General features: G+C 35.2%; 2 protein-coding genes across 3 annotated transcripts; one reads left to right on the top strand and one right to left on the bottom strand.

The window, feature by feature from the left end:
• The first annotated feature begins 5,298 nt into the window (after positions 1-5,298).
• On the top strand, positions 5,299-10,164 carry LOC143573872 (subtilisin-like protease SBT2.6). The gene is made up of 10 exons (XM_077058645.1): positions 5,299-5,564; positions 5,649-5,793; positions 5,904-6,298; positions 6,804-6,899; positions 6,984-7,056; positions 7,146-7,431; positions 8,258-8,583; positions 8,678-8,945; positions 9,017-9,298; positions 9,417-10,164. Exons 1-10 carry the CDS (start codon positions 5,377-5,379, stop codon positions 9,821-9,823), a joined length of 2,466 nt encoding a protein of 821 aa, XP_076914760.1. The 5' UTR covers positions 5,299-5,376; the 3' UTR covers positions 9,824-10,164.
• Positions 10,165-15,013: 4,849 nt separating this feature from the next.
• LOC143573875 (small ribosomal subunit protein uS12-like) lies at positions 15,014-17,367 on the bottom strand. 2 transcript variants are annotated; one of them, XM_077058646.1, is made up of 4 exons: positions 17,290-17,367; positions 16,224-16,379; positions 15,601-15,727; positions 15,014-15,165 (listed from the first exon to the last, which is right to left on the bottom strand). In XM_077058646.1, the coding sequence occupies exons 1-4, from the start codon at positions 17,292-17,294 to the stop codon at positions 15,025-15,027; spliced, it is 429 nt and encodes a 142-aa protein (XP_076914761.1). In that variant the 5' UTR covers positions 17,295-17,367; the 3' UTR covers positions 15,014-15,024. The 2 variants fall into 2 exon arrangements, with proteins under 2 accessions (XP_076914761.1, XP_076914762.1); XM_077058647.1 differs by lacking the exon at positions 15,014-15,165 and adding an exon at positions 15,174-15,226 and having other exon boundaries at positions 15,573-15,727.
• Positions 17,368-19,722: the final 2,355 nt, after the last annotated feature.

Here is a 19,722-nt window from a genome sequence, read left to right as displayed (position 1 = left end):
AGAAAGCTAATTATCACTGAATAGATAACACCATAGGTGGTGCCGTGGTGGGTAGGGCAGCAGTGACCAACTACAGTACGATGAAAAGGAAGAGGGATTATTATATGCAAAATTTAATATAACCATACAAAATTATTCACCTAATAGATTCTAAGTGATATACAACAATTAAGTAACATATATAAAGAAAAAGAAAGACTTTTAATAGCTTTTGACGAAAAGAATAAAAAAGAAAGGTGTTGGACTGTTGGGGGTTGCTATCACGGAGATGCAAACATAACTGTGTTCACATGCTTATGTTTTTAGTTAGCGACAATTGCGGTTCCCCACACATGTGCTACAACATAAGTTAAATGACCATATTTTTCAATTAACTTTAATTTATAAGAAAAATGTAAAGTTGGGTATGGGATATATATTATATCATAAAGATTTAATATAATATGTATTTCTGAAAATAATATAAACCACTTTAAGAAAATAAATGATTCGAGTTATTTATAGAGTACTTGAAAACTTTGTGTAGAGACGAGTTTAAGCTGGCTTGAATTGAGTCAAGCTGAGCTTAAAGGGGACGAGGTGGTCCGTTATAGGCTACCCATCACGAGTGATGGGCTTTGGAACACCGCCGCCACCCTTTTCATCACGAGTGATGGGCTTTGGAACACCGCCGCCACCCTTTTCATCACGAGTGATGGGGGGTTTGAAGTGATGGCCATCACGCGTTGAATTCTCACAAAACCCAACACATACACAAAAAAATACCTATATGTGTGTGTGTGTGTGTGTGTATGTATATCAAAACTCATCACACTACCACCACCACCACTAAATTCCATCACTAGTGATGGAATGTGACAGGGTGACGTGGCACACCACCATTGAGTGTGGTGAGTGATAGAAATTGGACCACCCCTCCCCCCCCCCTAAGTTATCTTAGACAATCACAACTACACAAGCCTATATTTGAGTTAACTTAGCAAGCGTTAGGGTTGTCACTTTTACCCGAAACCTGAACTCAACCCGAAAAAACCCGTACCAGAAAAACCCGAATCCGAAAAAAGACTAATCCGAACCGAAGTAATTCGGGTTGGTTTTCGGGTTTGATTTATAAGTTTCGGGTCAACCCGAATACACTTTTAGTTTTGAAATTAAATATATTTTTAGGTATAACAGGTTTAGTCTTAGCCACTAAAGTTATCAGGTTCCCGACCCAATCATTTGTTGCCATTCCAACTATTACGAATCGATTGTTTATTGTCAATTTTTGTTTTTCGTTTATTACTAATAGCAACCGAAATCGAACAACCAATTCACGTCCGATTGAAGAAGATTATGGTTCGAGTTAGTTACTTAGTTTTATTCTTCTTTTGAATTGTTTTATCATGTTATGTTGGTTTATTATTAAATTATTTGTGTTACGAGCAAAGAACAATATGTTGTTTTAATTTTAGCATTGAAGTTTTTTATATATTTTTTTGTTTTATGTTTTGTTTTCTATGATACTCGAAATCCGATAAACCCAACCCGGAAAAACCCGAACCCGAAAAAACCATGAGAGATTTGGGTTGGGTTTCGCATTAAGATTTAAAGCTTTGAAACCCAAAGAACCCGACCCAAAAAACCCAAAACCCGAATAACACCCCTAGCAAGCATGGTCAAGTGTGAGCTCAATCTTCATACATCAAGTTTGATTAGACTCAAAGGCGAAGCTTAGCGAGGGTCGTGGGTGGCCCGCCCCCTATATTTTTTTTATGCAGTAGTGTAATTTTATTCATTTCCACTTGAAATTTTGTATATGTAGTGTAATATTACCCGCTTTTAACTGAAAATTTGAGGCCCCCTCATTTATGATTTAAAAAAGAAATACATTTTGAGTCCCCCGACAAACCCGTCTAAACTTCACCACTGATTGGAGTTGTGATTCTAAACGAACATATTGCTAATATAATAAATATTATAACTATAATAAATATTGTTATCATTATATACTTAACATAGCGAAAAAGTTGTTATATACAGAAAAAGGATAAAAGAGTACATAGTATACATATATTATGTTATGTAGATATAGATAATTATAGTTATAAATAAATTTTTATCAATAGCTAGTTAATAAATAACAAACTCGAGCTAAAAGGTGTGGGTGTTGATTATCCAACAAAGGCGGGTATTCGAGCCACACAAGAGGCAAAAAGGAGAATAAAAAAAATAATTGTTCAAAAAAGCAACGTCAAGCTCTACTGAGTTAAACAACCACTCTATTAAGTTAAACAACTGTGTTCAATAATAAATTCTTTTAAGTTAAATAATCCAAATTCGAGCTTAGTCAAATTACACTTGGCTATGCTAGTTAGTTGACACTAAAAAACCAAAGTTATAACAACTAAGTATATTATAGAAAATATCATAATTACATTACATGAGTTGATTAGTACATCATGAAAAAGACTTGTAAAATTGGTTTATATAATTATATTATAAATTTAATTTGTTATAAACTCTTCTAACAAATCATTTTATTGTTATTAAATTATTGCATGGTCTAATAAATGTAATGCTTTCTAGTCGGCTTAATAAGGACATATGTAAGCATATGCATACCATAGATATATATGCACATGTCTTCACACATGCAACTCACGTGATTCGTTAAACAAAACAACGTCGTTTGGTATATGTTATAACCATGATTATAATTTTTCATTGTTGAGTATAGAGCATGATTCACCACGAAACGTTACGTAAAAGCTTTTGATTAAACGAATAAACAACAGCTGTGGAATTGTTTTGAAGGCAAGGAATGCTACTATTAAAATAATTGGCAGTGGATTTTAGGTTTTAAGTTATACGTATACACAAATTATTATTTTTTACCAACAACCAACGCATTATCTAACTATGAAATCGAGTTCATTCGTGTCATTAGAACTTTTAAACGATGATTAACCTTTACATCGTTATTTTGACCTGAAGGAATTTTTATGAATGTTAACTTGTTCAATTTTCATTTTCATAAAAATGACATCAAACAATGCGAGCAAATTGTGTTTGGTTGCTAATCAAATTGTAGCAAACATTGCTGACAATCACGTTGAGAAACCATAAATTTTCTATGTTGTAATTTAAAAGGCGAAACATAAGATTTTCTGTTATCTCAGTAGCTCAAACCTTGCGAGGTTCTTAACAGTTGCTGCTATCCAACCAGCTAAACCTTGTGAAACATAAGTTGTAAGTGTTGTAGATATTTGGAAGCTTGTGAGGTTCTTATATTTTTATTGTGTGTTGAATGAACATGTGGACACATTACTTATATTGCTTGATAAATACTATCAAAGAGTTTTGGGGGTCCTTAAACAGAAGTATAGAATGTAGGATGCTGTAGAAAAAAAAATTGTGTTGGCCGGTTTCTTGGACTACAAGATGGTTGACTCGAAGACTATGAGTCTATGACCACTAAAAGTTCAGATGTTGGAAGTTATGCTTTATGATATTCACGCCGTGACAACAATTATTAAGAAGTTGTCTCCCAATTAGTTTGAGTTCATGAACTACCTAAAACACTGGTTCGTCTTCGCATTGAAGAGAGCATCTAGATGTCATAAATGAGAAGCCATTATGCATTTGCATGCTTTAGCAAAGGAAGATGTGGTTGAGTGTGGCCAATCCACTAAGGGAAGCAATGCAAACAACGGGAAATGAAAAGAAAAGTTTGTACATTTTGGACAAGGAAAATGGTTGTGAGAAAGAGCCTAAGTCGTTCTAAGAAAAATGTTACAATTGTAACAAGGATGGTCATTGTGCTAGCCAATGATAGGCATTAAGGAGTCAAGTTGTCAAGGTATAAGAGGGAGTAGATGATGGACTTGTATTAGGATGGTCACTAAATAACTTATATTTCATTTAGTTTTTTTAAACTGATAAGGTCATGTTGACCAAACGTGGAATGCTTGTAGGAAAGAGTTTTGCCCATAATGGTACATTCAAACTAAATGTAGTGGTTGCCGAGAATGAAACGAATAAAATGGCTACTACTTCTTATATGATTAAACTTTCTAATGTTTGGAATGATTAACTTGGTTATGTAATTTTTTAATTAATTCATCGTTTAATTAAATATTGTATACCAACATAACAACATTTTATATTGATTCAAATCCCAAATTTAAAGCATGTTTTGAAACCAAACTTATAAGAACATCATTCAACTTGCTTGACAGATTATTAACCATCTTGACATCATCCAAATGAATGTGTGAGTTAAAATGTATTCTCACAATATGTGGAGTAGGTACTTAAGCACGTTTATTGATGATAACATGATATATTGCCACATATACTTATTTAAGAGTGTGAATGAAACGACTAACAAGTTTGTCTTGTTCAAAACCAAGGGTATGAATCAATTCAACAAGAAAATCAAAATTGTAAGGAGTGATAGATGATGTGAATATGTTTACAACATGAGATTATACATCCTTATTTTTTGAAAATATGGCTTTAAAGAAGGAAAGAATCATATACCGAAAGAAACAACGAATAACATGTTGATAACTTCTGGACGAGGCAAAACATGTGGCGGAAGCCATATAACAAACAAGCTAACTATCTTGTGAATAACATATTTGACAAGAAAATGGAAGAAATTTGTTTGGTTAAACGGGGTGACTTGTCACATTGTTTAATTAGATAGGATGACTCGCTGTTTGGAGTTGTTAGGGTTCGAGGAAATAGAAACGTAGATATGGGATGTGAAGAGACTAAAAGATATTAGAAGCACTTGATCCAAGTCTGTAGCTAGAAAATGGCACATAAACTTTTTTCAATGAAAGATTTTTCAAAAAAATAAACATTCAAACAACAAATAAGGTCAAGAAGACATTGTCTTTTTTTGAAAAAAAAAAAGCACCGTATAAAGGAAGCTAGAAACGTGAGAAGACTAAATCGAGTATAAATGAAAACAGTTTGAGACGTTCTAGAGTTGATTTTTACATCAACCAGACCCAACCACTAAAGCTGTAATAAAGACAAAAATCTAACTATTATCCAATCCAATCCAATCCAATCCAATCCAATCCAATCCAATCCTTTTCAGTTTTTTACAATAAAAACGTATCTTTTTATAACAATAATAATAATACTACTAGTCATCACCAACTAAATTCTTGATAAATCATAATCAACATCAATTAATTCCACACACTCACTCCCTCCATCATCGCTACCATGTCCCCTTGAAAGTGTTAAAACCCTAACAACCTCCACTCACTCACTCACACCACATTCTCACTTATCTCTTTTCTTTTCGTTATCCTGCTGCTGCACATCTGATCTGGGTATTTGATTAAGAAGTTGGTAGATCACTTAAAAAGGAAGATGATGAGACCACTTGGGTCTGTCATTACACTTATTATTATTATCTTACTTGATCTGTTTTTGGTCACAAAATCAGAGGTTTATATTGTAACTGTTGAAGGAGAGCCTGTGGTAAGTTACAAAGGAGGTCTTAATGGCTTTCAACCCATTGCTAATGCTGATTCTCATCACAAGATTGATTTCACTAGGTTTGTATTTTTTTATGAATGTTAGTAATATTTTTTATTATTAGCTGGATAACTTATTCATATTGTTTTATGTTTAATTCCCAGTGATTTGGTTGCATCATACTCTAATCATCTCGAACAAAGGCATGATACGCTACTCGAATCATTATTCGAAGCCGGAAGCTATAAAAAGCTTTACAGCTACAAACATCTCATCAACGGGTTTTCGGTTCACATTACACCGCAACAGGTTGATTTTAAGTTACAAAAATGATATTTAGCTTGTAGAATTTGGTTTATTAGTTTATTACTTATCTTCTTCAGTTTAATTTATTGTGTTTTTTGAAATAATATTGTTAGGCGGAGATGCTTAGCCGAGCCCCGGGTGTGAAATCAGTGGAAAGAGATTGGAAAGTGAGGAAACTGACTACACACACGCCGCAATTTTTGGGGCTTCCGACGGGTGTGTGGCCCACGGGTGGTGGGTTTGACCGGGCCGGGGAGGAGATTGTGATTGGGTTTGTGGATTCGGGTATTTTTCCGTACCATCCGAGCTTTCAATATACGATTACCGAACCGTATGGTCCGGTTCCTAAATATAGAGGGAAATGTGAAGTTGATCCCGGTACAAAGAAGAGTTTTTGCAACGGGAAGATTGTTGGTGCACAACATTTTGCAGCTGCTGCGACTGCTGCGGGTGCGTTTAATCCTGAAGTTGATTTTGATTCTCCACTTGACGGTGACGGGCATGGAAGGTTTGTGCAAATGCTTTAATAGTTCTACGTTAAATATTTCATTTTAACTGAAAATATGGTTGATTAATTGGCAATGTTGATAGATTTGCTGAGACTTGGTTACCGTGATTTGGTTTCTTGAAGAATGGTAGTTATTGTCTGTCTAAATTGGGCAAATTGGATGAATTTATTTGCATCATGAAAAAGCTTTAAACTTTAGTAAATGTTGTACCAAAAGAACATCAAAATGTCATAAAAGATTGATTCTAGATAATGTGAGACAAGTTTATATGGTAAAAATGATGTTGTGACAGCTAATATGCTAGCTAGTTGAACCGTGTTGGCTTTTTTCTAACATGGTGCTTGGAAACCTGGTTAATAAAATTGCTAACATGCGTTTTTCGATAATATTTATATCATCCACTATTTTTTTACACAATCATACTTTGTATTACAAATAATCATGCACTTTGACATAAAAAGTCAAATATGGTGTCTTTTTAAAAATGTTAATACTGTTTTACAGTCACACTGCTGCGATTGCTGCGGGTAACAATGGTATCCCTGTGCAAGTGCAAGGATATGAATTTGGAAAAGCAAGCGGAATGGCCCCTCGTGCAAGGTAAATTTCATCTTAAATATGTTCAAATTTCATCATAAAGTCATTGTTTTTTTAGTGTTGTAAGTAATGATCATGTGCAAACAGAATTGCTGTTTATAAGGCACTCTACCGGATGTTTGGAGGATTTGTTGCTGATGTCGTTGCTGCCATAGATCAGGTTTACTAGCATTATTACTATTTTTGATCTAGTTTACCAAAACACGCGTCTAGAGTTGTCTTTTATATATTTAACATTTGTGAACACAGGCGGTTTATGACGGTGTTGACATACTGAACCTCTCAGTTGGGCCTAACAGTCCACCTGCCACCACAAAGACCACATATTTAAACCCGTTTGATGCCACACTTCTTTCGGCGGTTAAAGCTGGCATTTTTGTTGCACAAGCTTCCGGAAACGGAGGCCCGTTAGCCAAATCCATAGTGTCTTATAGTCCATGGATTGCGTCTGTAGCTGCTGCAGTTGATGACCGAAGATACAAAAACCATTTGATGTTAGGAAACGGGAAAATTTTAGCTGGTCTCGGTTTATCACGTAAGTTTAATTAGTGTTTGTTCATTTAACTTTAGCCGAACAAACGATCGAACACGAACAGTTAAATGAACGGAATTTTCCTGTTAGTGTTCGTTCGTTAAGAAAAAGGATCATGCTCGTGTTCGTTAAATTTATAAACGAACGGTTCATGAATGAATATAACTGAACATAGATGAAGGAACATAACTGAACGTAACATAGATGAACGAGCATAACTGAGGTAAGACTAATTAAAGCAATGTGAAAAACAATGTGTTGGGCCTAGAAAATTATTATAACTACACTAAGTTGCAACCGGCCAAAAAGTTTTGAAATGACTATATTAAAAGACGTTAGCTAACGAGCTTAAACAGGCGTAAACTAACGGACATAAATGAGTGTAAACGAGTGAACATAATCAAATTTGAAGTGAACGAACGAGACATGTTTATGTTTAACTAAACGAACAAAGTATTTTGTTCATGTTTGTTCGTTTAATAAATAAGTGAACTTCCCATTGAACGGTTCATACTGTTCATTGAACGTTCGGTTCGTTACAACTTACAAGCCTAAATAAAACACACTTTTTATATGGGTCGACCCGAAATGTCTTTCCATAATTTAATAATTATTGTTGAATATGATTACAAAAATGTATACTATCACAATAAAAATGTATACTATCACAAACTAGTTGCACGTGTAAACGTAATGTTTTTATAAATTACAAGCCTTGCACATATAATGATAACTGGGTGGACCACAAGCCGGAGCCACTAGTTTGTATATTACTTGAATTATAATTGTTATTAATATTATTCTTCTAATTTGTGATCAAACAATGCAGCTTCCACGGGTCCAAATCAGAAGTTTACCCTGGTGGCAGCTAATGACGTGTTGCTGGATTCATCGGCTGTGAAGTTCAGCCCATCAGACTGCCAGAGGCCCGAAGTTTTAAATGGAAATTTGGTTAAAGGAAACATCCTTCTGTGTGGTTATTCTTTCAATTTTGTAAGTGGTTCCGCTTCGATTAAAAAAGTTGCTGAAACCGCCAAAAGCCTTGGTGCGGTTGGCTTTGTTCTTGCTGTAGAAAACGCATCTCCTGGTACCAAATTTGACCCCGTACCCGTTGGCATGCCCGGGATTCTCATCACTGATGTCAGCAACTCAATGGTAGTTAAACAACTAATATTTATAACTCATCGAATGTGAATGTACATATAACCCGATACACAATTGTCTAATTTTTGTTTATTTATTATTATAGGATCTTATTGATTATTACAACGTCTCTACTTCACGAGACTGGACCGGGAGAGTGAAGAGTTTTAAGGCAACTGGAAGCATTGGAGACAGTTTGGAGCCGATACTTCATAAATCAGCACCAATGGTAGCATTGTTTTCGGCTCGAGGCCCGAATATAAAAGATTACAAATTTGAAGATGCTGATCTTTTAAAACCGGATATTCTAGCACCTGGTTCGTTGATCTGGGCTTCTTGGTCCCCAAACGGAACAGACGAGGCTAATTACGAAGGCAAGTGTTTACTTTATTTATTAAAATCATAAATTTGTATATTTAATAAAATCATAAACCTCATTAAACAGGAGAGAACTTTGCTATGATATCTGGAACTAGCATGGCCGCACCACATATAGCCGGGATTGCGGCTTTAATAAAGCAAAAGCATCCGCATTGGAGTCCTGCTGCTATCAAGTCTGCCTTGATGACGACCTCAAACACGCTTGATCGGGCGGAGAGGCCCATTTTGGCCCAACAATATTCGGGCTCTGAATCAGTGACTTTTGTCTCTGCAACACCTTTTGATTATGGGAGTGGCCATGTTAATCCTCGTGCTGCTCTTGATCCTGGACTCGTGTTTGATGCAGGTTCATTCCCAAAATACTCGTTTTAAAATACACACACACATATTTGTAGAGGGGAGTTTATTTTAGAACCAATTATATGCTGAGAAGCTTAACTTACTGGATCTGTATTATCTTTCAGGATATGAAGACTATTTGGGATTTTTATGCACAACACCTGGAATCGACTCTCGTGAAATAGGAAACTACACGCATCAACCTTGTAACTACACGCTTGGTCATCCTTACAATTTAAATTATCCATCCATCACAGTTTCCCATCTCGTGGGAACGCAAACCATAGCACGAACGGTCACAAATGTTGATGAAGAAGAGAGCTACACCATCACTGCTAGAATGTCACCAGCCATAGCCATTGAGACAAGCCCTCCTGCTATGACCATTGGACCAGGTGTTTCACAAAAGTTTACGGTCACACTCACGGTTCGATCAACCACTGGGAGCTACAGTTTCGGTGAGGTTCTGTTGAAAGGTAACAGAGGGCATAAGGTGAGGTTGCCAGTTGTAGCCATGGGTTATGACCATTAGTTTGGGTTATATGATATTATATTCTTTATAAAACCGTTGGGAAATAAGAAAGTATGTAAAGAGAAAGCAGCACGGTGGTGGTTTCTTTCGATGCTATTTAGTTTTGCTAGTGAGCCGTGGTTGCTTGTGAAGTCCGGGTTCTGCAGGCTGTACCGTATGCTTCTTAACAAGTACGGGCGTAAGGGAAAGCACGGTTCATTAGTTTTGGTAATTTGATGGCATGGGATGCTTTATAAGTTTTTGTGTATGTAAAGAATGAAGTTTTGAAGTAGCCCATATGTGTTGGCATGTTTAAAGCTCAATTTCATTGGGAACTAGAAGATATATAATTGATATGATCCCTATGTTTGTTTTAACCTATTTATGTAAATGTGTTCATGTTCAAAGCTTCAAGAAAATCTCTAAAATTGGACGTAGGGTCAGCCCAAAGGGAGGACAACAAGGGCGACTGATCTAGTTCCAGTCTCTTGAGAGACCAATTATTGTAAAGAAATATTGGAAAATTGGATTTTAATAATTTAAATTATGAGCTATTGGCCGATGCCAATCCGAACTAAAGAATGTACCAGGGTACCATTAGTTTTTATGACGTGACAAATAAAACAATAATAAATGAATAATATATATGTATGCACACATACAAATGAATTGGATCCCAACGCCTTGCATTACCACCACATGCACCACCACCACCGCTGACGCACAACACAACCATTTTCTTTACATGTTTACCGCATCACCATCACCTATTGTTGTAGGTTCGATTTATTTGTGGGGTTGGATGAGAAAAGGCAAATCGAAAGGAGGTGGTGATGGTGGTTTTACAAGATCTAGTGTTTCGATGCACATATATCAATTTTCACTTGATTAATGTAATCGAATTTGGGCTAATTTCAATCGATTTAGGATTCTAATCATCAAAACACGAATGCTTTGGGGAGAAGAGATGTGATGGTGCAAGCAGTGGTTCTGTAGGTATTGGTGGAGGACAGTGATGGTGGTGTAGGCGGTGGTGATGTAGCATGGTGGGGTGCGATGTATGTGTGTGTATTATATATTTATTTATTGTTTTATTTGCCCAATCATCATCCACGTCATTAAAAAACTAAAGGGTTAGACTCTGTTAGAAAAAAAACTCATGGAGAAAAATATGTTAAATGTTGGGGCTGTCTTGATATATTGTTTTAGTTGGGCTTAACGCCGAGCAACAACATAAAGTTAAGATTATTAAAATTCAATATTCTAAAAAAATTTATATATGCATATTTTATATATAATTTTGTTGTAAAATAAAACATACAAATTTACTTTATGGTGAAATGAAAAGAGTGCCGGCCTATGGAATTATAAGTTATGAGTTCAATTTCATGAGTGGGGTTCTTTTTTTTTTGGACATTTACATACTATTAGTCAATAATAATCCCAACTGAGTTTATTCCTTCTGTCAGTCCCAAATTTAAAAAAAAATTGACCTCATTGGTTCCCCGTTATAAAGAACTTAACGACGTTATATTTTTTTCCTAGTTTAAACTAATGTTTTAGGGCTGAGCTTTTGATTGAAAGGAGGATACGAATCGACTGATGTAAAACTTAACTCGAAACGCTGATCCAAACGGCTTGATTTTTATTATTTGGAAGTTCAAACATCCGAAATGAAGCATTGTTTCGTTGTATAGGAGCACCGTTTCGAATGAAGTTTTACATCAGTCGACTCGTATCTTTCTTTCGATCAAAACCCCTAAAACATTACCTTTGTATTCGAAAAAAGGTAACTTAACACCGTTAAGTTCTTTTTAACAGGAGACCAATAAGGGCCAATTTTTTAAAATATGGGACTGGGAATAAACTCAGTTTGACCAAGTATCCTTTTAGTCTAATAGTTTTAAATTTGCGGTTTTCGTCAAATAGTTTTATGTCACTTACAATTAAACCCTACTCCATTAACCCCGATATCTTTGATTATTAAACCCATAACTGTGTCCCTCACATGAGGGGCTATTTTGTCCTTTTTCTCCCACTACAAAGATGAAAATGAGATTTAGGAATTAGGACATAATTGCCCCTAACGTGAGGGGAACACTAATGAGTTTAACGACCAGAGTTAACGGGGTTAGTGTTACAAGTGAAAACAAAAGTATTGGTCGAAAATCACAAATTTAAAACTGTTTGACTAAACCCGCAGATTGGTCAAACCATAAGGTTTAGGGTTTAGTGAATGCTCTTATTTACCTAGTCGAAATAGTCACATAGAGAACATTTTTCATAGGTTGGATTAATAGTTACATACACTTAATTTTAATGAAACTTTGTTAGGAAGGATAATACCACAAAACGAGGGGATCCAGTCGTGCTACCTAACGATCTTTAAGCAAACAAGGAAGACGTGCTACTGTGCTAGATTTTTGTCTTGGTAAAAACCAAGTTATATAATATGAAATTCGTAAATCAATTACTAATATCTGGTCATGTAAACACCAATAACAGCTAATTGACAATAGATTTAACAAAATTAACTTGGTCTTATTATGTATACCATGCATAAATGACCAGTCGAGGTCTATATATATGTCAAAGAATAGATGTAGACATGTATACATACATATGTGTATATATAATACAAAAGAGTTTGCTTGTGAAGTGAAAGAAAGGGTAAAGCTAAGATGGAAAGTTGGCAAATAACTGGCCAACCATTCGATTACGTTTTTTTTTCCTACTACTACCACTACTACCATTACCACCACTACCACCACGACCACGACCACTACCACGACCACTACTACTAATAATAATAATAAAAATAATAATAATAATAATAATAACAACTCAAGTTTTATGAATAACAATTCTAGTTTGTTTTGTTGTAAAGGTTCGAAAGAACTATGGTATAATAGGTTTGGTCACCCCTCAGACCAAGTATTGCGAGTTTGTAGGAAGGTTTTAATATGAGCTAGTGAGACTGAGAAAGTTGATCCTTGTGATGTGTATCATAAGGCTAAGCAAATTAACTATCTTTAATCTTTGTGTCCTTTGAGTCATCATGTTTCAAAGAAAGTTGGAGATTTGGTTCACATAGTTACAAGGGTCCTTTCAAAGTTGCTTCAAGAGATGGTTTTAGGTTTTATCACACATTAGTGGATATTTTTTCCTGTGGTGTATGGGTGTAAATTAGATCTTTGTAGCTAGGTCTTGATGTTCAGTGAGAGATTCCTTTAAATATGTTGAATGAGTGTCTGTCTAACTAAATTAGCATAAATTTTTATTCTGTTTTAGCCGGAGAATCGCCTTTTAAAGTCTTGTTTGGTTGTGCGCCTTCGCTCGGTAGTTCCCCTAAGTAGCCTATGCATTGTGTGTAGCTCTTGAAAAATATTTTCAAAAAAAAAAAAAAATCATATTTAACACAATTTTATTTAAAACATAATTTGATAGATCACACTTTTAAGTTTTAATGAAGCGAAATACAACTATCAACCTATAGATACACTCTTAATATGTGTAGCGTATTAACCCTGAATGAACAAAAATTCGCAACGGATGACACGAAGAAGACATAGCAATGTACGATATAGAGAGAATGATAGGTACTTAATAGGATGATTGATGACTAATTGCATAACAGACGTGTGATTTTTAGCTGAAGAGGACAAATAAGAACATTTCTAAATAAAAAGGTGATGTGATATACGATGCGTCACCGACTATATATGAGTTCTCCAAACCGTAAAATATATAAAACCATGGATAGATTACAAGTCATATTGCAGTGGGTCTTATAGCCCAATGATATGAGGGTGATGGTTAAAGCTTGAGATCTTATGGTTTCAGGTTTGAAACTTGACTTAAGTCGGTGTTCACACGGTGGCCAGGTTCCTTCTTGATAGTAGAGGTGTTCGTGGTTCGGTTTCAAACCGGTTTGGTTTCATGATCGGTTAGTTTCAAAGATTTCAAACCGTAACGAACGGTTTGGTTTACGATTTGGTTTGCTTTAGGTTTAGTAGTGAACTAGTGGGACCACCCGCCGCGATGCGGCGCGGTATTGGTGACTATTAACAAATGTAGTTTACACGTCAATGGCTTGCATAATTAAAATAATTATGTCGCGACCTTATAGCCCTTCCTAACATCATACTTGAGGGCCTCTTAACTAACTACAAAAGGGACAATTATAAATTACAAAAGATTGTTACGTTTGATATTTAAGACTCTTTGATACCACCAAAAGGAGAGGTTTGTTATCTCCTGCCACAACATGCTGAACCTGTTGTTATGGTGTTGCCAAAAACCATTTCGCCCTCTGCTTCTATGATCCTGGATAGGCATGTAGTTTAATACACATCAAAACACACATGGAGGTGAAATGGAATAGAGAATGGAATTGTAGAGAAATAGAATAGAGAAATGGAATTGCAGAGAAAGGGAATTGGTCTGGAGAATGAGAATTGACTGTTCTGTTTGGTAGTACAGAGATTTCAGTAGAGAAATATAGCTGAGAATCATTTCTCTTGTTTGGTACATAGAAAATAAACAGAGAATTATATCAACTTTATCATTAGCACAAGTATTTTTTTAATAACAAATATTTATTAAAAAATAAAAAACATATAAAAAGATGCATAAATTCCAACCAAAATATGCATTGATCAAACCAATTCACATACAAAACATAGTTTTTAAGCAAAAAACATCAACCATAGTTAAAACCAATTCACATACAAAACATACTTCAACCATACACAACTATCCCATTGAACCATCGGTATACAACTCGACCATCTCAATTTTCTCTTCTATTGTCAACGCAAGAAAAGAACGTCCTAGATCCACATCTTTACCAATCAAATGAGCTGCTTTGAACCGTTTTTTCGTAGTGATACCTGGTAAAGCTTTCAACTCATCACTAACCTTTTCATAGATTTCACGAGCCTCCATACCTTCTTTGCTAAGTTGTTCACCCACCATCTCCCCAAATCGAAGCAAAACTTCCTTGATATCTTTGCAAGACTCTCGATATATCTCATCTGCATCCGTGCTTCTACCTCTTTTGCGCTTGCTTGTTACACTTCCTGTTTGTCCTTCAGATCTATCAACATTTGGAACGGCTTCATCAACAACGGCTTCATCAACAAAATCAAAGTCTTCAATATCAACAGGTCCGCTTTTTTGCGTCTCTTGAACAACATCTTCTTCTCCGACAAAAAATATAATTAAGATCTTGGCTTCTCCTTCTTCTCCTTGAACAAAGCCAAAAGCGAAACACTGGAAACCTTCACAACCTTGAACCTGACTCCGGGAATATCTCCCACAGCGTGACCCTTTCGCCCAAATCCAGCAATCAAAACTTCATCCTGTCACAATTCAAAATACTCAACTAAAAATCTGAAAATACCAAACTAATAAAAATATTGTCTTTTATATAAACGTAATTGTCAATAGCAAATAGCAGTAAATAGCGACTGCTATTTCATATTTAGCGATAAAAGAGTAGAAAGTTTTTAAGCAAATAATTAGAGTTTATATTCACAAAATAAGCTTTTACGGTTGAACTTGTGGGAAGGTGCAGCTATTTGGTTGATAAATAAGCCTAAAAACTAGGTTTCTATAATTTTTTATATTAAAAAAAAACATACAAAATTAATAAAAACCTAAATACTGATAATAATCACGCTAAATGACCGATATTTAGTATATAGCGGCCTATAGCCGCATCGCTACGTAGTGCGCTATAGCGCCCGCTATCACTGCTATTGACAACTATGTATATAACATGACCAAGAACTTACATTTTCTTCAATATAGTTCAAGCAACCATCGTTGGGGACAAAAGCAGCAATCTTCTTTCCGTTCTTGATGAGTTGAACTCTGGCACACTTTCTAATAGCAGAGTTAGGCTGCTTAGGTTCAATACCACTGTAAATACAACAAAGCAGTTTGTCACAATCAAATTTATAAAGTTATGACAACAAGAATATAATAAAAAACATCATCATCATCATCATCGTACTCAGTATATCCCACCAATAGCAAAGCTATGGTAGGGTCTGAGGAGGGTAAGATGTAGGCAGCCTTACCTCTACCCCATAGGGATAGAGAGGCTGCTTCTGGTGAGACCCCCGGCTCGATAGTAGTTTTGCATCAAGCCTTGGACATAAGGCACATAGCACTCAATCATCGGGACACCAGCTGATCGGTGCATGTACCCTTATCTTTCAGCTATCAACGCCACTACATGATGCCTGATTAACCGTCCGTCACTTTTAACGTTATTTTCACGAGATTAGTAAAATAACGTCAAAATTAGTGCAATTTCACTTTTGCCCACCCGAGGGTTCACACATATATACATCATATGTGCGCACCGCAAGCAGGGCTAAAGAATATAATAAAAAACAATTAGAAGAATTACATTTTCTCAAGAACAATGCCCTTAGCATGAGAAGAACCAGCAAAAGGTTTCTTCCATTCATTACCAGGATGAGACTTCTTGTAAGACTTGTTGGCCCACCTTTGTCTTCTGCGGTGTGACTTCAGCTTGAGCCCAGCTCCCATTCCATGTGTCTTACTGTAATTAAATCACTCAACCTCTCATCAATCAAACTCAATAAGTCTAACCAACCGCCTTTGTTCAATCTAACCATTTATTTCCAACAAAACCTAAACTGTAGACACATAACACTAATTCCTGTAACAGTAATCAAAGAAATATCTTCCTTCACTTATTAATCAAATTCAATAAGCCTAGAGCTGCAAACAAACTTAACTGTTTGTTTATGGTCGTTTGTTTAATAAATGAACAAACACTAACAAGAAATTCTGTTCATTTAGTTAAACAACCAAACATGAACAAGAGATTCAGTACCCACGTTCGTTCATTTATGTTTGTTTGCGTATGTTCATTAGTTAAAGGTTTGTTTTATATCTTTTTAATTTTTTTATTTGGTAAAAACCAACCTAACATTTAAATTTTATAATTTTATTGTTTACATGCATCTCGTTTTGTTAAAAATTTGTTTTATAAAATCTTCCTTCAGCTCACAACAAATCTAACTTAAGCTCCGGTGATATTATCAAAACAAAACCACTGATTAGAGAATAATTATGTTATGTTCCTGTTTATCATCTCTCAAGTGCTGAACTATATATTTTGACTTAATAATATTCCTTTTCTATAACTCATTTTTAAATACTAAATGTCCGTTTTCGTCCGTGAATCCAAACAAACGAACACAAACAATGCTTCGTTCCATTCGGTTCGCTTACAGCCCTAATATTATTATAAACAAACCTAATAATCTATCGTCAACCAAAGCAATTATTGCCAATCAGATCTAAATCCTATACAAATAAACAGACTAACGGCTGAAAGGTCTAAATTTCATTTCGAATAACAAGCAGCAGAAGCTAGTAAATGTTTTAAACCTTTAATTAATCAATTACTATGAACTAATAAGATGAATGTAAGCAATACATACCCCATGTTTGCGAGATTGAGTGACCGGCTAACGGCGGTTAGGTTTCCGGCGAGAAGTTGATAAGCGGCTGCTGCAAAACAAAACAAAACCCTAGAAATCAACCGATTGGTGAGTGACTGTCGAGATAACGATTAACAGGAGGCAATTGGGTTGCGGTGCTATCCTTGCTGAAGGAGGAAAATGGGAGAAATGAAAAGGAGGAAAATGGGAGAAATGAAATCAGAGAAATCAATTCTCAGCTTTTTTTAGAGAAACAAAATCAGAGAAATGGAAATGATTTATTTCCATTTCTCACCTCTTTCTTTCATAAACAAACAAGAGAATTCTTTCCAATTCCATTTCTCACCCCTCAATTCCCTCTACCAAACACCCCCTTAGAAAAGGCTATGCAGTAATCTTCATGCCATAGCCTCACCTCCATAATACCTCATAAAGCCTTCAATCTTTTTTTGTAAGATATAGCTGTGTTCATATCATATCAGTGTATGTAAGCCTTCAACCGTTACGTCATATACCTTCAGCTCTCCCTTGCCTGCAAATAATTCATACCTATGTCATTTAACATCACCAAACTGTAATGCTAATGGCACCTAATCTTCATTTGTAAAAATAAATTAAAATTTTGATTTCTATGAATACTTCAAGGGTTGTTGAAGGTCTTATTCTCGGCTACACCATATAGTTGCCAGTTTGGTCTAGCCATGATATTCTTATTACATATATAGGTTAGCAATAACCAAACGTTAACCGAAACCGAACTAAAAATCGACAAAACTGAACAACAATTAACTAAAAGTCAGTTATCGTTTTCTTTGTACCCTCGGTTAACTGAAGTTAGCCCAACCAAACTGAAGCATTCATATTATTATATATTTATAGTTTTTATTAGGGATGGTCAAGGTCCAGTTTGTGACCTTGAACCCGTTCAACGGTTGACTTTTCCAACTCTAGGTCAATCGGTTTCAAGAATTCGAAACGGTAGTGAACGGTTTGGTTACAGTTAATATCGAAAACCGACCGTATAAAACCGGGCCTAACAGTAAGATTTTTCAAAATATTTTATATTTATAAACTGATATATAGCGTATATATATCGTGCGTTTAATCTGGGCTAGTGACACTAAGTTTATTAGTATGCTAGGTTTTTCTGCTACAACTCCAACCTTTAAAAGGGTTTTTTTCATTAGTAATGTAAACTTTGTAGAGCTTAAGAGATAAAATGCAAGTCAACATCAGTAGATAATAATTATCTTATGGATAAATTGAATCCATAGCCTGTAGCTCCCCATATCAAGTTCATTATGTGTGCAATCAATTTATAACCTATGAAGTGCAAACAACTTTATAGAAATTGTAGCCCAAGTTTGATTTTGGTAACTAACCGAACCAAATCAAATATCGACAAATTAACCGAATTACCGAAACGATTAACCAAAAACTTATTGTTTAATTCAGTTGAAGCTAATGGCCTAACCGAACCGAATCATGCACACCCAGAATTACATATAGTACAATATAAAGTAAATTTCTTACCTGCTTTACAGAAATCTAAATGGCCAAATATGTTCCTTCGCAAATTTGCAAGCTCGTTTGACAGCAAACACATCGAGACCATCAACCTGCACAATATTATTAAGAAATTATCAATGAACAATTAATAAACTTTCACTTCCATCTAGATATTCAATGACCAAACGAACCCAATCCTGGAGCATAAGTTACCAAGTTTGTAATAAACAAAACTCTTCTTCATATTTATTTCTCGTGTATTTGGCCAATTTTTGGGGATATCGTTGTGACGAACTTGAAACAGGAAAACTTATGTCAAGGCATGTGGCTTTTGATGAGTCTCATTTCCCTTTTGCACCTACCATGTTTTCACCTTGACCATCATTGTGTTCATCTACATGAGAATTATGAATGAACAAATTAATGAAAATATGAAGGCAACACCAAAAACAAAACCAAATTACATAGCAGTAACATACAATTAAACGTCCACAATAATGAGCCATTAAATTTGAAAATTTCAAAAGGATGAGGCAAACCTGCATACATAAATATTATGAATTACTCAAAAGTGATGCCTGCACATGTATACTCCTGCCTAATTTTACTCAATTTCAACCACTGCCACCAACGCTTCCGAAATTGAACCCAGCAACAGTAGGTGAAGATGATGGTAGAAGGTGAAGTGGAAACGATTTCTTGTGTCAGAAATATGTGTTAATGCACATATTTAGTTGAAATTGTATGTTTATAAATAAAACATGAATAAAAATATAAAATTGTTTTGAATTTTGTTACACCACCACACAATCATTGTTTAACAAGCTTTAACAAACCAAATTCACAACTGCTTTATACACGCACACAATTCCAATGTCAAAATGAATCAACTTTGTCTCTCTTCGAGCATGCATTTTTCTACAA

This window comes from Bidens hawaiensis, unplaced genomic scaffold (genome assembly GCF_021521415.1).
Source record: "Bidens hawaiensis isolate Kalapana, Puna unplaced genomic scaffold, B.hawaiensis_p1.1 tig00026659_1, whole genome shotgun sequence".
Lineage (NCBI taxonomy): Eukaryota > Viridiplantae > Streptophyta > Magnoliopsida > Asterales > Asteraceae > Bidens > Bidens hawaiensis.
This window is presented reverse-complemented; position numbering and strand designations above follow the sequence as displayed.